Source organism: Fukomys damarensis, unplaced genomic scaffold (genome assembly GCF_012274545.1).
Source record: "Fukomys damarensis isolate Sample0158 unplaced genomic scaffold, DMR_v1.0_HiC HiC_scaffold_29, whole genome shotgun sequence".
NCBI classification, from domain to species: Eukaryota; Metazoa; Chordata; class Mammalia; order Rodentia; family Bathyergidae; genus Fukomys; species Fukomys damarensis.
Window position 1 is genome coordinate 14,642,102 of NW_022900941.1, and position 19,246 is coordinate 14,661,347.

A 19,246-nucleotide genomic window follows, 5' to 3' on the forward strand; every position below is an offset into this window, starting at 1 on the left:
ACAAAATGTATGTATTTCATTTCTAAGAGTTGCCAAAATCTTTAAGAGTTCCAGGGTTGATGAAAATCCAAGTCCAAAGTCTTCTCTTGAGACTCATGGCAAATAATTAGCTAATTCCTAATAAAGACAAAAAAAATTTTTTTTAAACACTCCAAATTTACAATAGCACAGAGAAAATATTCTCATTTTAAGAGAGGAGTATGGAATAAAAGTGATTGGACCAAAGCAAGACTGAAACTCATCAGGGAAAATGCTAAATCCTGTAGCTCTGTGTCCACCATGTAGGGACAGGGTGGGGTGAGATGGAAGTTCCAAAGGCATCGCATAATGCAGCCCACACAGAAACCCACACTTCTGGCTAGCTTTATATAGCATGCAGCTTTTCTCAGCAGTCATTCCATGTTCCTGGCATCCCTACTTTCCTGAGTTCCCCACAGTATCTTCAGCTTTACTCTCACTGCCTCATGCAATCATCTCACACCTCTTAAGGACTGTGACTATGTCACATATTTTGGCCCAGCTGCCCAGGTCTTTTCTGAAATCTGGATGGATGCCTCCATGTGATGGTTTAGATCTGAAACGTTCCCTCAATTCTCAGGTACCTAGAGGCAGGGCTTTGGGATGATTGTTAAATCATGGGGGTCCTGTAATAACCAGTGGATGAATCCACTGCCGAGTTCAGCGTCTGAGTGTGCTGTTGGGAAGTGTGGTCTGGCTGAAAGAGGCAAGAAGCTGCAAGTGTGACCTAAAAGTGTAAACTGCTTTCCCTGGTTCCTCCCTTCTCTTTCTGGATAACGTGACATAAGTGGGTTACCTCTGCTCAGGCCCTTCTGCCATGCCGTTTGTGTTGAAGCCTATTGCACATTGACTGAAACTTCTGAACTGTGAGAAATAAATCTCTCCTCCTTTAAATTGGGGTTTTCTTTCAGTGGTGAGGACAGTGACTAAGACCCTCTTAACTCTTGTATTCTACATGCTTGAAAAACCAGCACTACCTGGATGATGCCAGTTTTTCAGCTCAATCAGTAGCTTCGCTGCCTTGGACTATGGCTGCAGGAACCTCTGAGTACTGGGATAGCTGAGCACAGTGAAATGAATCCTGGGGAACTAATTCATCTATCTCAAGTAATCATTTCAAGGATTCTTTTCAAATGAGTTTTACAGTTTTACACTGTTGAGCCTGTGATAGGTGGAGTTTTGCTCAACTCTGAGATGCTTTTAAGGAATCTTTTGTAGGCACTTCCTTTCTGATGAACTGCAAACTTTTCAAATTATTTAGCTCTGGGTTTTGTATTGATTATCACTGTGAATCTGGCAAAAAGTATCCAGCAGTAGCCTCACCGTAGCCTCAACATGGGGATACCTTGACATTTTCTGTCAGATTCATTAGTTCACCATCTTTAAATTCACCCTCACAGTCTTAGGACATGTAGACAAGTTCTCTACCAAATCAAACACACATGGTCTCTAATCTAGTTTCCAATAGAGTTCTTCCCATCTAAAACCTTATGAGCCTGGTCTTCCAAATTCCTACCAGCATTCTGGTCTTTTGGGCTCTAACCAAAATCATCTATCAAGCTCCGCTTATAGCAATCTATGGTTACTCTGATCCACTTCTCCAAATTTTTCTGAATTCCTCTTGCAAACAAGTTCCAAAGACTTCTAATCTAAACAACATGGTCATATACAGCAATGACCTACTCCCAGTAGCAATTATATGTAGTAGTGATTTTCCTATCACTGGAACAAAACATTTTTATACACACAATTTAAAGGCTCACAGTGGGTTCAGTCCAAAGTTGGCTAGCTCCAAGGCAGAAAAGGCATAATGGCAGAGCCTGGCAGAGAACAGCTGTTCACCTCATGGCAGTGAAGAGGCCGAAAGAGGAGAAGCGAGGAACAAGAACACACCCTTCCAAGTCATGCCCCCTCTGACCAACCTACAGCCACTGTAACTCATAACAGCACACTGATCTATGAACACCAATAATCTACTTGAGTATGGCATGCTCATGATCCAATCATGCCCCACTTGAGACTTTTGGGGGCCATTTTAGATCTAAATCATAGATCTAACAAAGACTATCCTCTCAATAATGTGGTTCTCTCATTTCCAGGAAGCTCTCACCTGGATTAGTGGACTCCAAAAGATTATTTCTTGATGTTTAGCAACATCTGCATGCTATTCTCATTAGATGTCTGTCCGGCTTCAGAGTTACGGCCATGAAAGGTAGATGGGGTTTGTAGGCTTGTGGGGCTGACATAGCAAAGATGAGCAGTACCCAACTCAGAGAATGGTAGGTCTGATGCCTGTAGGCAGCTGCCCCTCTGGGTGGCTCATCAGTGGAAGCCCTGAGCTGGCTGCATTGTCAACAAAGCCAACTGTTGCCCTGTCTGGCCATAATGAATCTGTAAGAATAGGTACCACATTGGCAAAAACATCTCATTAAAGAGCCTCTTATGCTGAAAGGAGCAGGAGTGAGGAAGGGGAGGGAAAGAAAGAAAATCCTGCCCTTAGTCCCATGTTGCTGAAGCAGCCTTGCCTAAGGTAAGCCTGTAGTGAGAGCTCTGAAATGATTTAAGATTACAATTTGTAAACTGATTATAAAACAGTGAATTACAATAAATTTAGTAGAGAACATTAGTGTTCACTTTCAACTTGTTCCTTCATGTAAATTAGTGGCAGGAGTTGGGGAGACTTAGAACTACTTCAAGTGTGCACATCAGTGGACTATTAGTGCTTCATCAAACCTGTCAGAGTCCAGGGAATGTGGAGACAGGAGCATAGGTAAATTCTGTGCCACTAGCTCAAAACATAATCCAGTGATATTGTTATGGAGCAAATTCTAGATGATAAGGATTCAGAACTGTACATCAAGTAAACATGAACTGAGAAGACCTACTGGGTAAAAAGAGCATGAATGAGGGGATTGCATCAAATCCTTTTTGGATGTTCAAAAGGCTTTCTCTGTTCCTACTTGTGGATTTTATGAATAGCTAGGGTCACTCCATACTAAATTTCAGGCAAGGAAAAGTGTCACTGGAAGAATAGGAAAGATCCACGTCCAGCCATCATGAGGCTTCTCCACGAACTTCTACTTCACCACCAACCCTCAACATAAAGAACATGGCTCACTTGAAGGTACATTTAGTGGTCAAGGCTGATTTTTCTATGCTGCCACATTCAGATCTTTTAATTTCTTTCTGGGTTCCTGAGCTATTGCTAATTATAATTTACTTCACCGTGCCTTTATCCAAGTAGATGAACAAATGTAAACACGAAAAGTTTTAAAAGACAAATTAAGTTGGGGCAAGGAACTGTGTATTTACCTTTGTACATTTTCAACTACAAATGATATTCTGTATTTCCTACGTGTGCAATGAGACAGTTTATCATCTCTTTTAGTTCCTGTGCATCTATTTCATCTCTAATGATACTGCTGATGAGGGGCTTATCTGCACTTACCACACATTATGACAAACACATCTACTCATTGACATTTGGGGATGGCAGATAAATGGAGCTATAAAAAGCTGTAATTACACAGCACCTCATTGCCTAAGGATAATTTGTGCTTTATTAGGCAGAGATGGAATTGTGATGAAGAGTATATCACAATCTGTTAGGTTTCAAACTTGGGAGAACTCTAAAGGAAATAGCTAAGACAGAAGCCTTTTTAATTCAACGTGGAAACGTGGAAAGTACATACAGAACACATCTACTACCCAATGCTGGCCAGACAATGAAAAACAAAGTGAAATCATAAGCAAAGACTTTACCTTCCAGGAAGATACTACTGTTGTAAGAAAAATGACTACAATATAAAAGGGGGGTTCAAAAAAAAGGATATGTTATGCATATATTATGCAAACATATACACATACATTTAATACTAAGAATTATCAAAATGGAAAAGTTGAGCTTATTTGACCAATCTGCAATATCAAATAAACATGAGCGACAAATTAAGCCACTAACATTTTAAAGTGTTTCTTAACACTGTTAAAATTAGTTTCTCTTCTTTTGTACTTTCTACACAGAATGTACTTCTCCAATACCAAACAACCCTGAACCTCCTGGAGCAAACATGGACTCTGACAAAATCAAGTACTGACCCACTCCATGAAGGAAACTACACAGGAACGGACCACGGACAGTGTAAGATTTAAGGGAATGGTAACATTTCAATGAATTAATATTTTTGGTCAGCTCAGAACAAAGACGCTGAAGAACATCAGGTGTGGTCTTCAAGTTGATGTAAGATCCTGCACCCATGGAAACTACAGCATTTAGATGTGGAACATGGTATCTAAGAACCTTTATCAGATGCTTTGCATTTTCTTTAGAAATCAAGGCTTTTTTGGTGTTAACGTGAACTATGTAAAAGTGGAGTATCTCATTCTTACTAATAGAGTAAAATTTCTGATAGTCCATGATCTTAGAGAACATAGTTACTCAGTGAATAAGGCAGAAGTGCTCACTTGAAAGGAATTATGACAACTTACAGCTAGCTCCAGCATGTCCCTGGAGGAAATACTGTTTTCTGTTAACTTTGTAGCTGCCTTTATCTGTCTCTAATAAAAGACAGGGTAGATTTATACTTTTTCAGTTCGAGTTTTACTTTCCCACCTTTACTACAACACAAAATACACATTGCATTGTGTTTTGGTTAGTAATGTTTAAGGCTATTTCCTGCTAAGCTATGAATAAAACACTTATCTCCTCATGGAAGGGTCTAGCAGTGTCTCCCACTGTTAGATACTTAAATTTTTTTTCTGTACTGAATCTAATTATCAAAAAATAAATGATATTTTAAAAGTTATCAAAGTGGGCACATCAGGGCCAAGAAAAAATAGGATTAGGCCAAGTCAAGTGGCAGGACAGACAGGTGTGCTGGCAACAAGAGTGCTGCATATACAAAATCGAAGGCAAGTCACTCTCCCTCGCTGAAAAAAACATCATTTTAACAAGATTTCAACAAAAATACATTTTAAAAAGTTGCTTCCACAAGGCACCTTTTCAAGGGAAACAGCTAAGGCTCACACAATACTGCAGTATGTAAATCCTGTTTTCATGAACAATATACTTTCAAATGTACATCTGTCAAGTTTTTCTTTGTATGGAGGACAATTTTCTCTGTCCTATCACACCCTAGGCATATACTAATTTCTTAAAAAAGCATAGCCTACTGAGTTATTGCTCAAATAATGTTTGTTCAATCATCTTAGTTCAAATACATCATTAAACAATCACACCCATTATAGAGAACATAATGAAACTATTAGGAGTGAGAAACAGTTCTCAACCCCACAGTACTCGCTAAGGGCCTTTGTATCACATGAACATTTTCTACTTCGTCTCATAATGCACTGCAAGTTCTTTGTACACTGGCCTAAGTGAACATAAACTACAGGAGATACAATACAGAATACAGCTGTTCACAAGACTGAAAGACATGAATCTTAACTCTATGCATTTAATAGTTCTGGATACCCTTGGGATTTGATAAACAGATGAAACTTCCCATTGCACAAAGTAATTCTTTGTGCCAAACTGTAATTAAGAGTTTATCAGTGAACACTGAGATTACTAGATGGAAAACTTTTACTGCAATAAATTTTATTTTACCCCATTCCCCACTCCATTTACACCCCCATCTATGTATAAAAGCTTTGTTTCCCTTTTTATATATTCATTTCTCATCCCTTCCTTCCTCCCTTCCTCCTCCCTTTTCCCCCATTCCCATTTGAACATTTCTTTCCATTTCCCAATACCTACTATACATTTCAGCACTTCCACTTTGATTTCCCACACTAGAGAAAAAATGCGATATTTAAATGTGTCTGATTTGAGTATGGTCTCAAAGTCCATCCATTTAGCTATAAATGTCTGAAACTTTATTGGCACAGCATTACTCCATTGTATAAAAAGAAATCCTCTTAATCCACTCCTCAATCAGTGGGCATTTGGGCTGTTCAGATGGAAACATTCTTAAAAAGTGTTCCTTACCATGTTCAACTAGGTCCTGTTGGTCAGTCACATCTGGTGGAACTGCTCTTATCTCATGGATGACACACAAGATGCATAAAAGCAGCAGTGATGACAAATGTCAGTGTAGATCATTCAAATGTACAGAACCCTCTCAAAGACCAGAGCAACAACAGCATGTACATACATACATTCCTAAAGCCTCCTCTGGGAGCCAAAGGTTTCTGATGTTAGAACAAATTATGTCTTCGGAGTAATTTAAGATTCAGAGGGAATGTTTTGTTGGGTTTTTTTTTTTTTTTTTTTTTTTCCGCTCCAAAGTATCTCAAGGCTACCGAAAATACTTTTGCAATGTCAGAACAAGACATATTTATGCTGGTTTTCCAAATATTTAAGAGCCCTCATTTGTATTTAACCTCAGGCAGCCTTTATCTTTGCCTCCTAAAGTGTCATTCCTCAAACTCAAAATAACATTATATTTAAGTGTTAGCTTTAGGTTTACGCTAGCTAAGTCCATTTCATATGTATTATACACACTCAGGAAGAATTTTAACAGCCCACATAGAGGGAAGAAAATGCTTGCTTTGATAAGGCCTAACTTTAGTTCACTTCTCTTTTACTCAGGTAAAATGGTCCACACCCACCAACTTAAAGAACTTTAACTACTTCCTCCTGCTACTGTTGCTCATTTGTGAGCTTATACTGAAGCTAAGCAGGAGAACTGCTTAGAAAAGGGAAATGATCTAGCAATGGAGATGACCAGCAGTTATTCCTGAGTCTCAGAACACCATGAATTCCTAGTTAGTTTGACTTTGATCACTAAAAAGTTGAAATCTTTTATAGGAAATAACTAGCCAATTTAAATTACAATACAGATGAACACACACACACACACATGAATAAATGATCAATATTGTGATCCCCTTTTATGCTGAAGTCCACAAGGTATCTCAGGGTAATGATAACAATGCTCAGTCCTACGTTAAAATAGTAAGAGCAATTGACCAAACCAACCCATGCTACCACATAGAATTCAGCTTAACACACATAAAACACTGTACTCATGTAGTTCTAGACACTCACACAGTTCTAGATCACAATGCGAATGTGAAAATTATAATAGTTTTTATACTTCCTTTTCTGTGGAAGAAACTGCTTTGAGAGCACATATATTAAAATGTGGCCTAATTTTATGGGTGCTTCAATTCTGCATGAATTAAGGGCAATTTATCAAGCCACTATAAATTAAGATTAAGAAACTTGGCTTACATTTATACTACTTGCAATTAACTTTGCATCTTTTCAATTATCTGTATCATTAAAAAGCAAATGTAGAAGGGTTCCTTTCTCCCCACAACCCCGCATTTGTTATTGTGTGATTTCCTGATAGGTGGAATCTCAGTGTTGTTTTCATCTGCATCTCTCCAATGACCAGTGATGTGGAACATTTTTTCATATATTTACTTGCTGCTTTGACGTCTTTGTCTGATAAAATGTCTGTTCATTTCGAATGCCCATTTTTGAATCGGGTCTTTATATTTGGGGGGGGCTGATTGTTTTGAGTTCTTTATATATTCTTGATAATAGTCCTTTGCCTGAGGAACAGCTGGTAAAATTTTTTTTCCCACATTGTAGGTTGTCTCTTAGTTCTGCTGATGGTTTCTTTTGAAGTATAGAAGCTTTTTAATAAGATGAAATCCCAGTTGTTGATTCTATGTGCTAGTTCTCGTGCTACTGAGGATTTGTTCATAAAGTCTTTTCCTATGCCAATGTCTTCCAGAGTTCTGCCTAACTTACCTTCCAGCAAGTTTAACGTTTCTGTTTTCCATCCTTGGTGGGAGTGCAGACTAGTGCAACCACTATGGAAATCAATATGGAGATACCTCAAACAGCTTGGACTGGAGGTTCCATTTGACCCAGCCATCCCTCTGCTGGGTATCTTTCCAAAAGAACTAAAAGAATCATATCACGGAGAAGTATGCGCACCTATGTTTACAGTGGCACAGTTTGTAATAGCTAAAACTTGGAAACTATTTGCCCCTCAATTGGAAACTGGATAAAGAAGATGTGGTTAAAAAAAAAAAAATGTGGTTTTTCTATAAAATGGAATATTACTCAGCCATACAGAATGAGAAAATAGATTCATTCATAGGAAAATGGGTACATATTGAAGATATACTCCTAAGTGAAATAAATAAGGCACACGTGTAAATACCGAATAGTTTCTCTGGTGTGAATAATCTGCAATAATACAGAAGAGCCTAATAAGATTACTGACATTGAGAAATGGGAAGAAAGGAGCTAAAGGTGTAGGGAAGGTGGGACGGGTAGGGAAAGGGTGAAAAGGGAAAAGAAAAAAATGTGAGAGAATGAAAAGATGAAAATAAAGTGTTTGTGGATGGTGAGGGGAGGAGGGAGTGAAGGGAGGGCAGGGGTAACGGGAAAAAATGAGAATCAAGACTTGTCATGTAGAGGTCCAAGATCCCAACAATGAATGTAACTGTACTGTATCCCTAAAATGTACCAATAAACTCAATTAAAGCTGAAAAAAAAAGCAAATGTACAAAATCTATCCTTAAAAAAATACGATTAGGGGTGCAGATGCACAAAATCTATCCTTAAAAAAAATATAAACGATTAGGGGTGCAAATCAGTGGGACTTAGGACCTTGGGTGTGACCCCCAGCACTACACAATCAATATTTTAAGATGTAAAAAACAGCAAACACTATGAAGAAAGAAATTAAAAAGAATGTGACCCAATTCTTTCACTCTCCTTTCTTTAATACAAGGAAGTAAACAATTTTAGTTTCAGTTTTAAATTTGAACATATTTCACTGTGGCTTAAATATCCTTAAACATTTAAATATTTCACTGTGGCTTAAATGTAATGTCCCAGGATGCAAAAACGTAACAATTTGTTCACTACATTCCCTTCAAGAGCATTATCATATGGGATGCTACAAATTGATTCTGCTGTTAATACCACTATGAATTTCTGTCCCAGCCTAAAGAGTGTCAAAGTCAAGTATATGTTACTACAAATGGCATCCTTTTAAGGGGACAAGGAAATGTATTATTTCAATAACCCAGATGGCTTGTTTTCAAGTGCAGAAAATCTAAGCACACTCAATGTCAATGGGAGAAGATGCTTTGTCAATGTACTAAAGGACAAAGTGCAAAATCCACATCTGCTACTCCTTTCACCTTCCAAATTATCTTTGAAAGTCATTTCTTTGTGAAATAAAAGTCAAAGACAAGTAACTACTTTAGTTTCAAGAATACTAATCAAAATGATTCAAATGGAAAAAAAAATCAATTTGGAATCTGAGAAGTCATTTCCTTCATAAATAAGGGAAATACTTAAAACCATTTTATTCATGCATCCACTGCTCTAAGGAATAACAGAGTTTCAATCTTCCATTCTGTAAGAGAAATAAGGAGAAAAAGATAGTACTGTTTGAACCAAACAATCCTATTTGAGATGTGCCAGTGGCAGGTGACTTAGCCATACAACTAAAAGGTAATCTGAACACAAGGTCACTAGGCAAATTCTTAATCCGGAGATTACTAAAGCATATACAATTTAAAAGGATGACTCATTTTTCAATTTATCATATTAAAAGAGATGAACGTGAAGACATAAATGGGTGCTCAAGTACCAAATACATGGCCTATTTTAAAAATAGACAAACCCTGCCTATTTTGTAATTGTTGCAATACGGTCAAGAGACAGGGTCAGAAATTTTAACTACAAATATCCCACAAATTTTTATCTAAGTAACCTTATTGTGAAAACGTGAACATCTGCCAAATACTAGGCATTGTATTACCGAGGATTATCACAGGCTTCATTTTTATCTGTAACCTAATAAAGCCTTCCCAGCCCTTAAAGTTAACTGACTAATTTTAAAAAGACAAAATTATGCCACTGGAATGTTACGCTTGCTGTTAGTGGAATCTGAAATGAGGTACAAGGACCGGGGATTTAGCTCAGTGTGGTTCTGCCGCCTGCCTCTGAAGTTCAAGGACCTGAGTTCGATCCCTGGTACAAAAACAAAACAAATAAATAAGTAAAATTAAAAAAGCACCATGAAATGAGGTACAATAATCTACCAGCAATTTGGAGATTTCACCAAAATGTCAAAGAGCTCAAGTAGGCTCTTTGGTATAAAGCAGTTTAAAGCCCTACTGAGTTATTCTGTTCATGAAATGTCCTTTAGAGATCATTGCCTTATTAACTCAGACTGTTTTAGGTCTTGTTATTAGCTCAGCACTAATATAGCATCATTTAACTTGGTCACATCCCTCTAGCATCACCTAGCACAATGTTGCTATCATTTCTCCCCAAACAGTAAGGCAGGCTAAGAAATGCTGCCAAATCAATTTTTTAAAGTATTAGTAAGCTATGCTATTCAGTACTTGTAAACCATAAAAAGAATCAGGGCTAAAAAGTACTATTGTGATGTTATGTGTCACTTACCAAGTCACTTAATACACCTGAGTGCTCCCTCAACTCTGAGTTGAATTACATCGAACTCTGAGATTTCCACAACGTTGTGAAGGTGTCAACTGTGCACATTTTAATTCAACTTTAAATGCCTCAATTTTTAAGTTTTTCAGACTGTTTAAGAGTGGCAGATATCCTCCAGCCTTATTTTGTATTCTTCTCCCAATTATCTTACCACCACAACATGTTCATTTCTCTCCCAACTACTGTTAATTAGGTTTGTTCCATACCTAAAATGTATTTCCTACCTACTCTTCATCAGCCAAAATATTGATTTTTCAAGGTCTTTAGTAAGAGAAATCATGATATTCCAGGAGTAAGTGCCTATAAAATGCTTTAATTATCTCATTAACGTACACAAAATTTTTAAAGTTTCAGGTTTTCTCACTGTCTAACCCTCTTGCAGTGGAATTCTTATAAATCAGTTTAGAAAAGAGCCCATGTACTCCTAGTTTTTTTAAAAAAGATTTAATTTTACCATTAATTAAATGAAATTCTATGTAAGTTTAGGAATCTACCAGACCATGGAATCTTACTGAAAAAATGGAGGAAATTTCTAATTTGAGTCATCATCTATAAATTAAATCTGAATGACAATAATCAAAGTTGATCAACAAAAGCCATAGCTAGAAATAAGTAGTATTTCCTCTATTCATGCTGAATGTTACAAAACATTTCAATTATCATGTATTTAGAGGACACAATCATCCACACTATGGAACTTCAAAATGACTGAATAGCTTGACAAGATCCACTAAATAAATCTACCTAAGAAGATCTGAACTACTGTATGCCAAAGAATACATAAGGCAGTGTAAATACTAAGAGTAAGACTGTACTTTGTTGTTAGGTATAACATTTACCATTAAGAATTTCAGTACTCCACAAATCAGTAATTTTAACCCATAGCCCCATTTCATAACTTTCACTTTAACTCACTGGTTTCTCACTGAAAATCACCATCACCGTTTTTATGAGAAGAAATTCTTAAGTTTGCCAAACTATCTTTCAGGCTGTAACTACAAAATATTCCTCATTCCCATGTATCATAGAGTGCCTTTTCTATTATACTTCTGTACCTCCTATTCTCAGAGCAGAATATTTTAAAGTAGTAGTCTAACCACAGTAGGCAGTTGATTAATGCCTCTGAGATCGGAGACCCAAAGCTTGATATATGGATAGAAGAAGTGAATTTTAGTGTTTGAATAAAAGTGAAACTTTTATTTAGCACCTTAATGTAATGTACAAGTCACTAAAATGATGTAAAGCATTGTATCATGTGCCAAAAGAAAAATTTTGATTTTAATTTTTTAGTTGCATTTCTCCCTAAATCATTTATTTCTATCTATCCTTAGTCCTTTTCTATTTCTCCTGTGACTACTAAATTAATATAATCTTTAAATCAAATATTTTAATTTTAGCTCCCAAGTTTCAAATGCATCAGTTCAACTGGGCCATGATGTGGAGAACACCTAAGACAACCACAGATTTCAACTAATTTTTAAGATTCTATCAAGACAAGAGAAATTTATAAAGGTCCTAAAAAAGTACATTATACGTACAAAGGTTGAAGCTTTATATAGTATTGAGTTATTAGCAATGAGTTTCAGAAATTTTCACTTAAACTTAAGAACCTTGAGACCATAATGTTAAGGGAAATAAATCAAGCATGGAAGTTTAAGTATTTCATGGTTTCTCTTATATGAGAAACCCAAAATACAAATAAAAAGCAAAATAAAAGACAATAGCAAATAGGAAGATCTTTTTCAAATGGGAAGAACAAGAGTTGGAGGGAGCAGGAAGTGATAGAAGGGGACTCAAAAAGATTAAAATGTTATGTACATGTACAAATTCCACTTAATAAATATAATTTAAAAAAAGAAAAATAATGGACTTTAATACGATAGATTAGCCCAGTGGGAAGAGGAACATTCTTTACGATGATAATAATGAGCATTTTTTATACAATGTTCTTAATAATTTTGCGAACACTGAGCACACCTTCAGCATTATCTGGAAGAAATTTTCTACTCATATAGATATATGCTCTAGACCTCTCTATAGAAATTATATAAACACTAAAGAGCATGGTTGTCAATTTCTTCTTCATCATATTATTTGTGAAGCTATTTGCGGAACTATCTGCAAGAGCAGGTATCTTAATCTATTTAAGCATCTTTGAAAACAAACCAAAAATTTTTATCAATAAAGTGAAATCTGGGCTGGGGATTTAGCTCAGTGGTTCTGGTGCCTGCCTCACAAGCACAAGAGCCCGAGTTCAATCCCCAGTACAAAAAAAAAAAAAAAAAAAAAAAGTGAAATCTGGGCGGGGGATTTAGCCCAGGGGTTCTGGTGCCTCCCCCACAAGCACAAGAGCCCGAGTTCAACCCCCAGTAAAAAAAAAAAAAAAAAAAAAAAAGAAAGTGAAATCAGACAACCACTTTCTCCATCAAAAAACAGGGTAAATTCAGAAGGTGACTACTTGCAGCACTTGCCCTGTATTAATGTTTATAAAGGTTCAAGTGTCAAAACGTGCTTAGTTTTTAAAATGCAGAGAATTATCATCTCTTTTATGATCCAACTGATTAAAGGCCGCTGATTCCAAAGGAAAAACTGGTAACATATTTACAACAAACTGGGCTGGGGATTTAGCTCAGTGGTGCTGCCGCTGCCTCCTAAGTGAAAGGTCCTGGGTTCAATCCCCCCCCGGGGGGGGAGATTTACAACAACAAATTAATCACGGGAAAAAGCTAAGTTATAGTCTTACAAGTCAAAAACTACAATGCAGTCCATCATCATGACACTTGTACTCTGTATAAATTAAGGCCCAGATGGTTCAAAGAATTTATCCAATATTATACAAAAATATTTTGTGTTTTAACAAAAAGCGTTGAAGGATCTACGTAATTAATTTTCCATGCTCATGCTGCTTGACAATAAATCGGTGCTCCAGATTTTAGTTATCTTGGCTGAACCAAATTTATAACTGACAGTAAGTTGAAGAAGTGATACAGTAACAATACAGTAACAGGATGGATGGACATAAAACAAAAGTATTGCTTCTACAGTATTACAGATATCTCTTTCTCTGAAAGCAGAGCAAAAGGGATATCAAAAAATACATTAAGTTCATGGTCGTTTCTCCAAGTAAGCCTAAAGGAAAGTTTTTCACCATATTTTCATTTTTTTTTGTTTGTTGTTTTTATGTACAGGGTCTCTCTATGCAGTTCAGTCTCCTCTTGAACTCATTATGTAGCTCAGACTGGCCTCAAACTTCTTTTCCTGCCTCAACCTCCTGAGTGCTGCTGGTACAGGCTTGTAGCACCATGCTCAGCAACTTCATGTTTTCATATCCAAAGTTAGGACATCTGGATTTGGAAGCATGTTTTTTTGACCTTATTCATTTATTACCAAACCATACTGAGTGAAAAAAAATTTTTTTATGACAATGCCAACAATAGTGGACCCGAAAAGGAAATCTTAACTGCTTATTGGTGTCATTTTACATCAAAAGATCTTTGAAAAAGCTAAGCACAGTGCCATCACATACACTAACCTATTCGTATACAATTAAGGAAACTGTATTTCTCTATGTCTAAAAAATTGTAAGGACAGAAAATACATTAATAAAATAATGATGTGACAATGAGTCAGGCTAAGTAGAGGGGGAAAAAAACCCTCTTTTCAGTACTCTCTTGAACTACTTAAATAATCTTTTTGTGGTCCAGGAGTTTGAACCCAGAGCCTCACTCCCACGTGCAAGGAAAAGTGCTCTACCACTGAGGTACATCCCAACAAGCAGTTTCTTACAATATTCATAAAGGTGGGATGGGTAGGGGAAGGGTAATAAGGGAAAAGAAAAAATATTTGAGATAATGAAAAGATGGAAATAAAGTGTTTCAAGTAAAAAAAAATCCTCCATACTGGTGATGTTATTACTACTCTGTAGCATACACTTTGTCCTTTATTCCCATACCCAAAGACTTACGATTCACATAAATATTAATAAAATTAAAATATCTAGACTGACTCTAAATAAAAACTGTTATTCCCTAAGTATGTCTGTATAGTTAAAAACAAAATCACTTTAACGTCTTGAACGTCTAGATTCTAATCCATGTTTTATTCTAATCCGTATTTTATTCTGCATTTAATAAATGGCATTCTTCACTGATTTGCTGCTTAAATTCTAAAAGACTGAAATATCTCTCATTTTACCTTCCAGTAAATAGCTGATAGAAATTTTACATTCATGAGTTTTCTACCATGCACATGATTGCAGTAAATCCCACTATTTCAACAGAAACAGAAACCTCATTAAATATATAAACATTAAGTACAGTTACAATGCTTTAAAAAAAACATTAGAAAACGTAATTCAATTTTAATTTATTTTCTTCACTTTTTTTTTCATGATCCAGATATCTTAAAATGCAAATAAAAATTAACTTTCCATAATATGTCAGGGACTGGCACTAAAAAAAGGTTTGTTTTTTTTTTTCAGATGGCAAATGAGTTTTACAAATGAAAGTATCAAATGGAGATCCAGTTATCAAAATGAAAGCACTCAACATATTAAAAGTTCACAATTGCTTGTATAGAGCACATTAAAAAAAAAGTCAGCTTGCTAACCAACTATTGTGATTTTTATACAGCTATTGCAGAGATTTGAAGAAAATAGATTTATTAGTTAACTTATAAAGAGATTAAAGAACCTGAAACAAGTATTAAAAAGAAATTGGTGCCTTTATTAGAATGGTTTTAGGCTTTATATATACCAATTTTGTAAATCAAATTATTTTTTTTTTAAATAAGAAACGACACTACAGAACTGCAATACTGGTCCAACATTCTTGTCTTTACTTTCCTTTTAAAGCAAGAAACATGTGAGTAATGAGAAAGCACTAGCAGCCACCAGTTAATCCAAGACACTAGCTTCTTAGTTCCAAAGCACTTGCAAAGAAAACCATTGCTGGAGGATAAGGAGGAAAGGAAAATGAAGCAATTCATATCCTAATAACTGGAATCCCATAAGTGTGGACGCCAAGTCTCATGAGGCTGTTTTTAAATTTATCCTTTACTTGGTCACTTATTTTTTTCTCAAATACTAGGTTTTTCTTTTAACTTTTTACCTCAAAGTATAAAAAGTATGAAATATAAACAAGCTCTTACACTGCACACCTAGAAGTGTACAATTCAAGCATTATAGAGCTATCTACATACTGATAAATCCCATCAAATCTTGGATAATTCAATAATATACAAAATATCAGGGCACAGAAAGAACTAAAACCCACTTCTTTTTGTTACAGTAAGATTCAAATATTCAATCCAAAGAAAAAATCATTTTGGCTCTCTTTTACATCTCCATGTTGATATGCTTATTAAAATATTCCTGTATAATCATGTTTGGTCTCACTATTCAAGTCAGGTTTAAAACCTCAAAACCAGCCATCCAGACAAAACAGGATATCAGAAAGATTATCTCTTCTCCACCTCCCTAACCCCAATAACCCCAATTTTACGACATGACTCCAAACACTGGATTGTGACGACAAATGCTAGGTCCAATTTCTTCATAATCCTTTTTGGTGTGGCATACTTGGTAGAACTCAGGCTGAAAATAAAAATACACATTTTTATAAAGATCTACATGTTATCATCTTTCAATATAGTATTGTAAAAGAGGTACTTTGAGTGTTAAATCTACAATGTTTATTAGTCTACACCATTTGAACATAGCTTAGAAATTCTAGAAAAAGTGACTTAATGTTTAATAAATCTGCATCATGTCAGGGATTTAGCTCAGTGGTTCCACCACACACTTCACAAGAGCAAGTTCCCGAGTTCTATCCCTGGTACCCCAACAAAAAAAATTTTGTAACAGAACTGAAAAGGGACATTTAACTCATGTCCCACTTTCCCAATACCTGTTTCTCTTAGGGTTTTGAGATTTTGAGCAATGGGAAGTTGACTCTCAAATGTCTAAGTCTGTTCTGCTGAGGTTTTCCCACATTGCATGAACCAGTAACATAAAGCAGCAGCATTACTCTAAAATACAGATGAGCTACTGCCAGCCATGGTATAAATTAGTGCATCACCCTGCCTTTGTCACTGGAGGTATGATAAATTACCCCATGCTCTGTGTCACAGCATTCTCAAAGGGTAAAATCACAAACTCAAGTAGGCTATATAGCAAAGCTGAAGATGACTAAAATTAAGAGTAAATCTTACCTCCTCATTTCCTATTTAGTTTTAAATCCAAAGTTGTATAGTTATTCAACAATTCAGATATAAGCTCCTTCATTTTAGTATTTCATGCAATACCAGGACAAAGCACTATTATTTATTAGACTATAAGAGAATCTTACAAAGGAGTTTAAAGGATGTTTTGATTTGGGGACAGTATTCTTAAAACATTCTCCTTATTCAATTTAGAACATCACATTTCTTGGGCAATAAAACATAACTTGTCCTTAATGTTCATAATATTTGCAAAGAAAAATAACTATCTTCTAGTGATTACATTACCACATGTTTAAAACCATTTTCTTAAAGATACATTTTAAAATATAGTATAAAATACTCACTCTAAAATAATGTCTAGTAGGCTTTAAAAAAGAAACAGTAAATTGAAATGACTTCCAGATCTGAAAATACTATGTACCTGTGTTACCAATCCATAAAATTTCCCACGCCATATTTAGATAACATTTAAAGGAATTTGTTCTGTGAAGGGAGGGCAGAGGTAAGGGGAAAAAATGAGAATCAAGACTCGCCATGTAGAGGTACATGATCCCAACAATGAATGTAACTGTACTGTATCCCTAAAATGTATCAATAAACTCAATAAAATTAAAAAAATAAATAAATAAAAGAATTTGTTCTGTTCTTTAAGTACCATTAGATTCTTCTAATAATAAAAATTAAAATTTACAAGTAAGACTTCGCCACACTCACCGTGGAAGCCAGCATCGATCCTCCAAACCAAACTGCATATCGCTGCATATGGTGTGTGATAACTTGCACATCAATTGGTTTTGGCTATAAAATGACACAGTAAAATTATTTCAACAGTAAATGCAAGTAACAATTTCTGTATCATTTAACTTTAAATGTATATATCTAAGAATAACAATACTAAATTCAAGTGACATTTTATAAACCAGAAACAACAATCATTTGCTGTCTAAAGAGCAGGGATATTTGGAACACTGATAAAGAGATCGGGATGAAAACAGGACAGAATGGACAGAGAAAATAACAAACAGTACACATTTTTTATACTTGTTTCCACAACTTACATATTTTATAAAGACTAGAAGGAATTCTGCTGCTCCAAACATAAATGATAAATATTTAAGAAGATGAGAATACTAATTACTGTTACACATTTCATTTAAGTATCAAATTATCACACTTTGTCCCATAACTGTGTACAATTGTCAATTTAAAATATAAAATTAAATACAACTTTAAAAGGAGGGGGCCTTCATGGGGTAAAATTAAGCCAGCACAAACAAACTGATTTTATTTTTTAAAAAAGATAACCATATTGAAATGAGGGCAAGACTAACCCAGGTAATTTAAGAACATGGTACTTTGACTCTACCCCTCAGGCTGAGGATAAAAACTAAGCAAAGATTAAATTCTAGTTAGAGTTCTATGTTTCACAGTGGTATGCATTAACAATTTTGAAAAAAATATATAGGGCCAGTATGGTGGCACATGCCTGCAATCCTACCAACTCAGGAGGCTGAGGCAGGAGGATCACAAGTTCAAGACCATCCTGAATTATATAGCAATGCCCTGCCTCAAGAAATAGAAGCCATTCTCACTGCCAGTGTCAGGGAAGGATCTTACAAATACAAATAGCTAGAATGAATCCACTGGTGTTCTGAATTGAAGGACACATGGACACACACAACCTTGCTCTGACCACTGAGAAGACCTAGATGTGATAAACTAGTAGTAACAAGCATACCTAGTGTCCATTGTTTTCTTAATAACATTCTCCACTAAAACAAGAGTGTACTGGAAAAAGCTTGGTTGCAGGGGATAGGGGTGTGGGTGGGATAAGGACGTGATGACACCTGAAAAGGACCAGAAAAGACCAAGAACGAGGTCAGCCTAAAAAATCTGTTGTGACAAAAAGAAGTTCAAAAAGATAGGCGGGCTTGCGTCAAAAGAAACTTAAAAACCACTCAAATAGCTGCTAGTGACCAAACAGAAAAATTCAGAATCAAAGCTAATGATATCATGATTCCATAATGGTATTAGTGATAGAGCCACAAAATGAGGAACTGGGAGTTTGTAGTGGCAGAGAGAAAGTGAGAAACCAACCCCTTCTTATAACAAAATGAGAATTAAAAAACAGAAGAAATGTTGGAATTTGCAAAATAAATGTGGTAACTACCTCCATAATGACTATTTTAGGGAAGAAATGCAACAGATGTTAAAACCAGTGGTATACAGTTTGATGAGAAACAGGATAGTCACATAGTCTGAAAGTGTCTACCCAAGTGTCTTATTAACATAAAGGAAAAATAACTATAGAGTTGAGAAAGAAGGTAGATGCAACATTAACCAAGCGCTCAAAGACAGTTATATCATGAGTCCAATGACCCAATGCCACTAAAAATAATATATCACCTTGGCAGTGTTAGTGTCAAAAAGTGCATAAAATGAGGACCTGGGGATTTAGCCCAGAGGTTCCACCACCTGCCTTGCAAGTTCAAAGTCCCAAAT

The 19,246-nt window shown here is 35.8% G+C and overlaps 1 protein-coding gene across 3 annotated transcripts in view; it reads right to left on the reverse strand.

Annotated features, from left to right (window-relative positions):
- Positions 1–14,945: 14,945 nt before the first annotated feature.
- The window catches only part of Actr3 (actin related protein 3), a 64,328-nt gene continuing 60,027 nt past the window's right edge, over positions 14,946–19,246 (reverse strand). For 2 of the 3 annotated variants that reach the window (XM_010606215.3, XM_033757223.1), the window contains exons 11-12: positions 17,459–17,542; positions 14,948–16,115 (exon numbers count right to left, since the gene is read on the reverse strand). In XM_010606215.3, coding sequence (XP_010604517.1) covers positions 16,020–16,115; positions 17,459–17,542 — 180 coding nt within the window. In that variant the 3' untranslated portion in view covers positions 14,948–16,019. Of the gene's footprint in view, positions 16,116–17,458; positions 17,543–19,246 lie in introns of all 3 variants that reach the window. The other variant, XM_033757222.1, reaches the window with a different exon arrangement.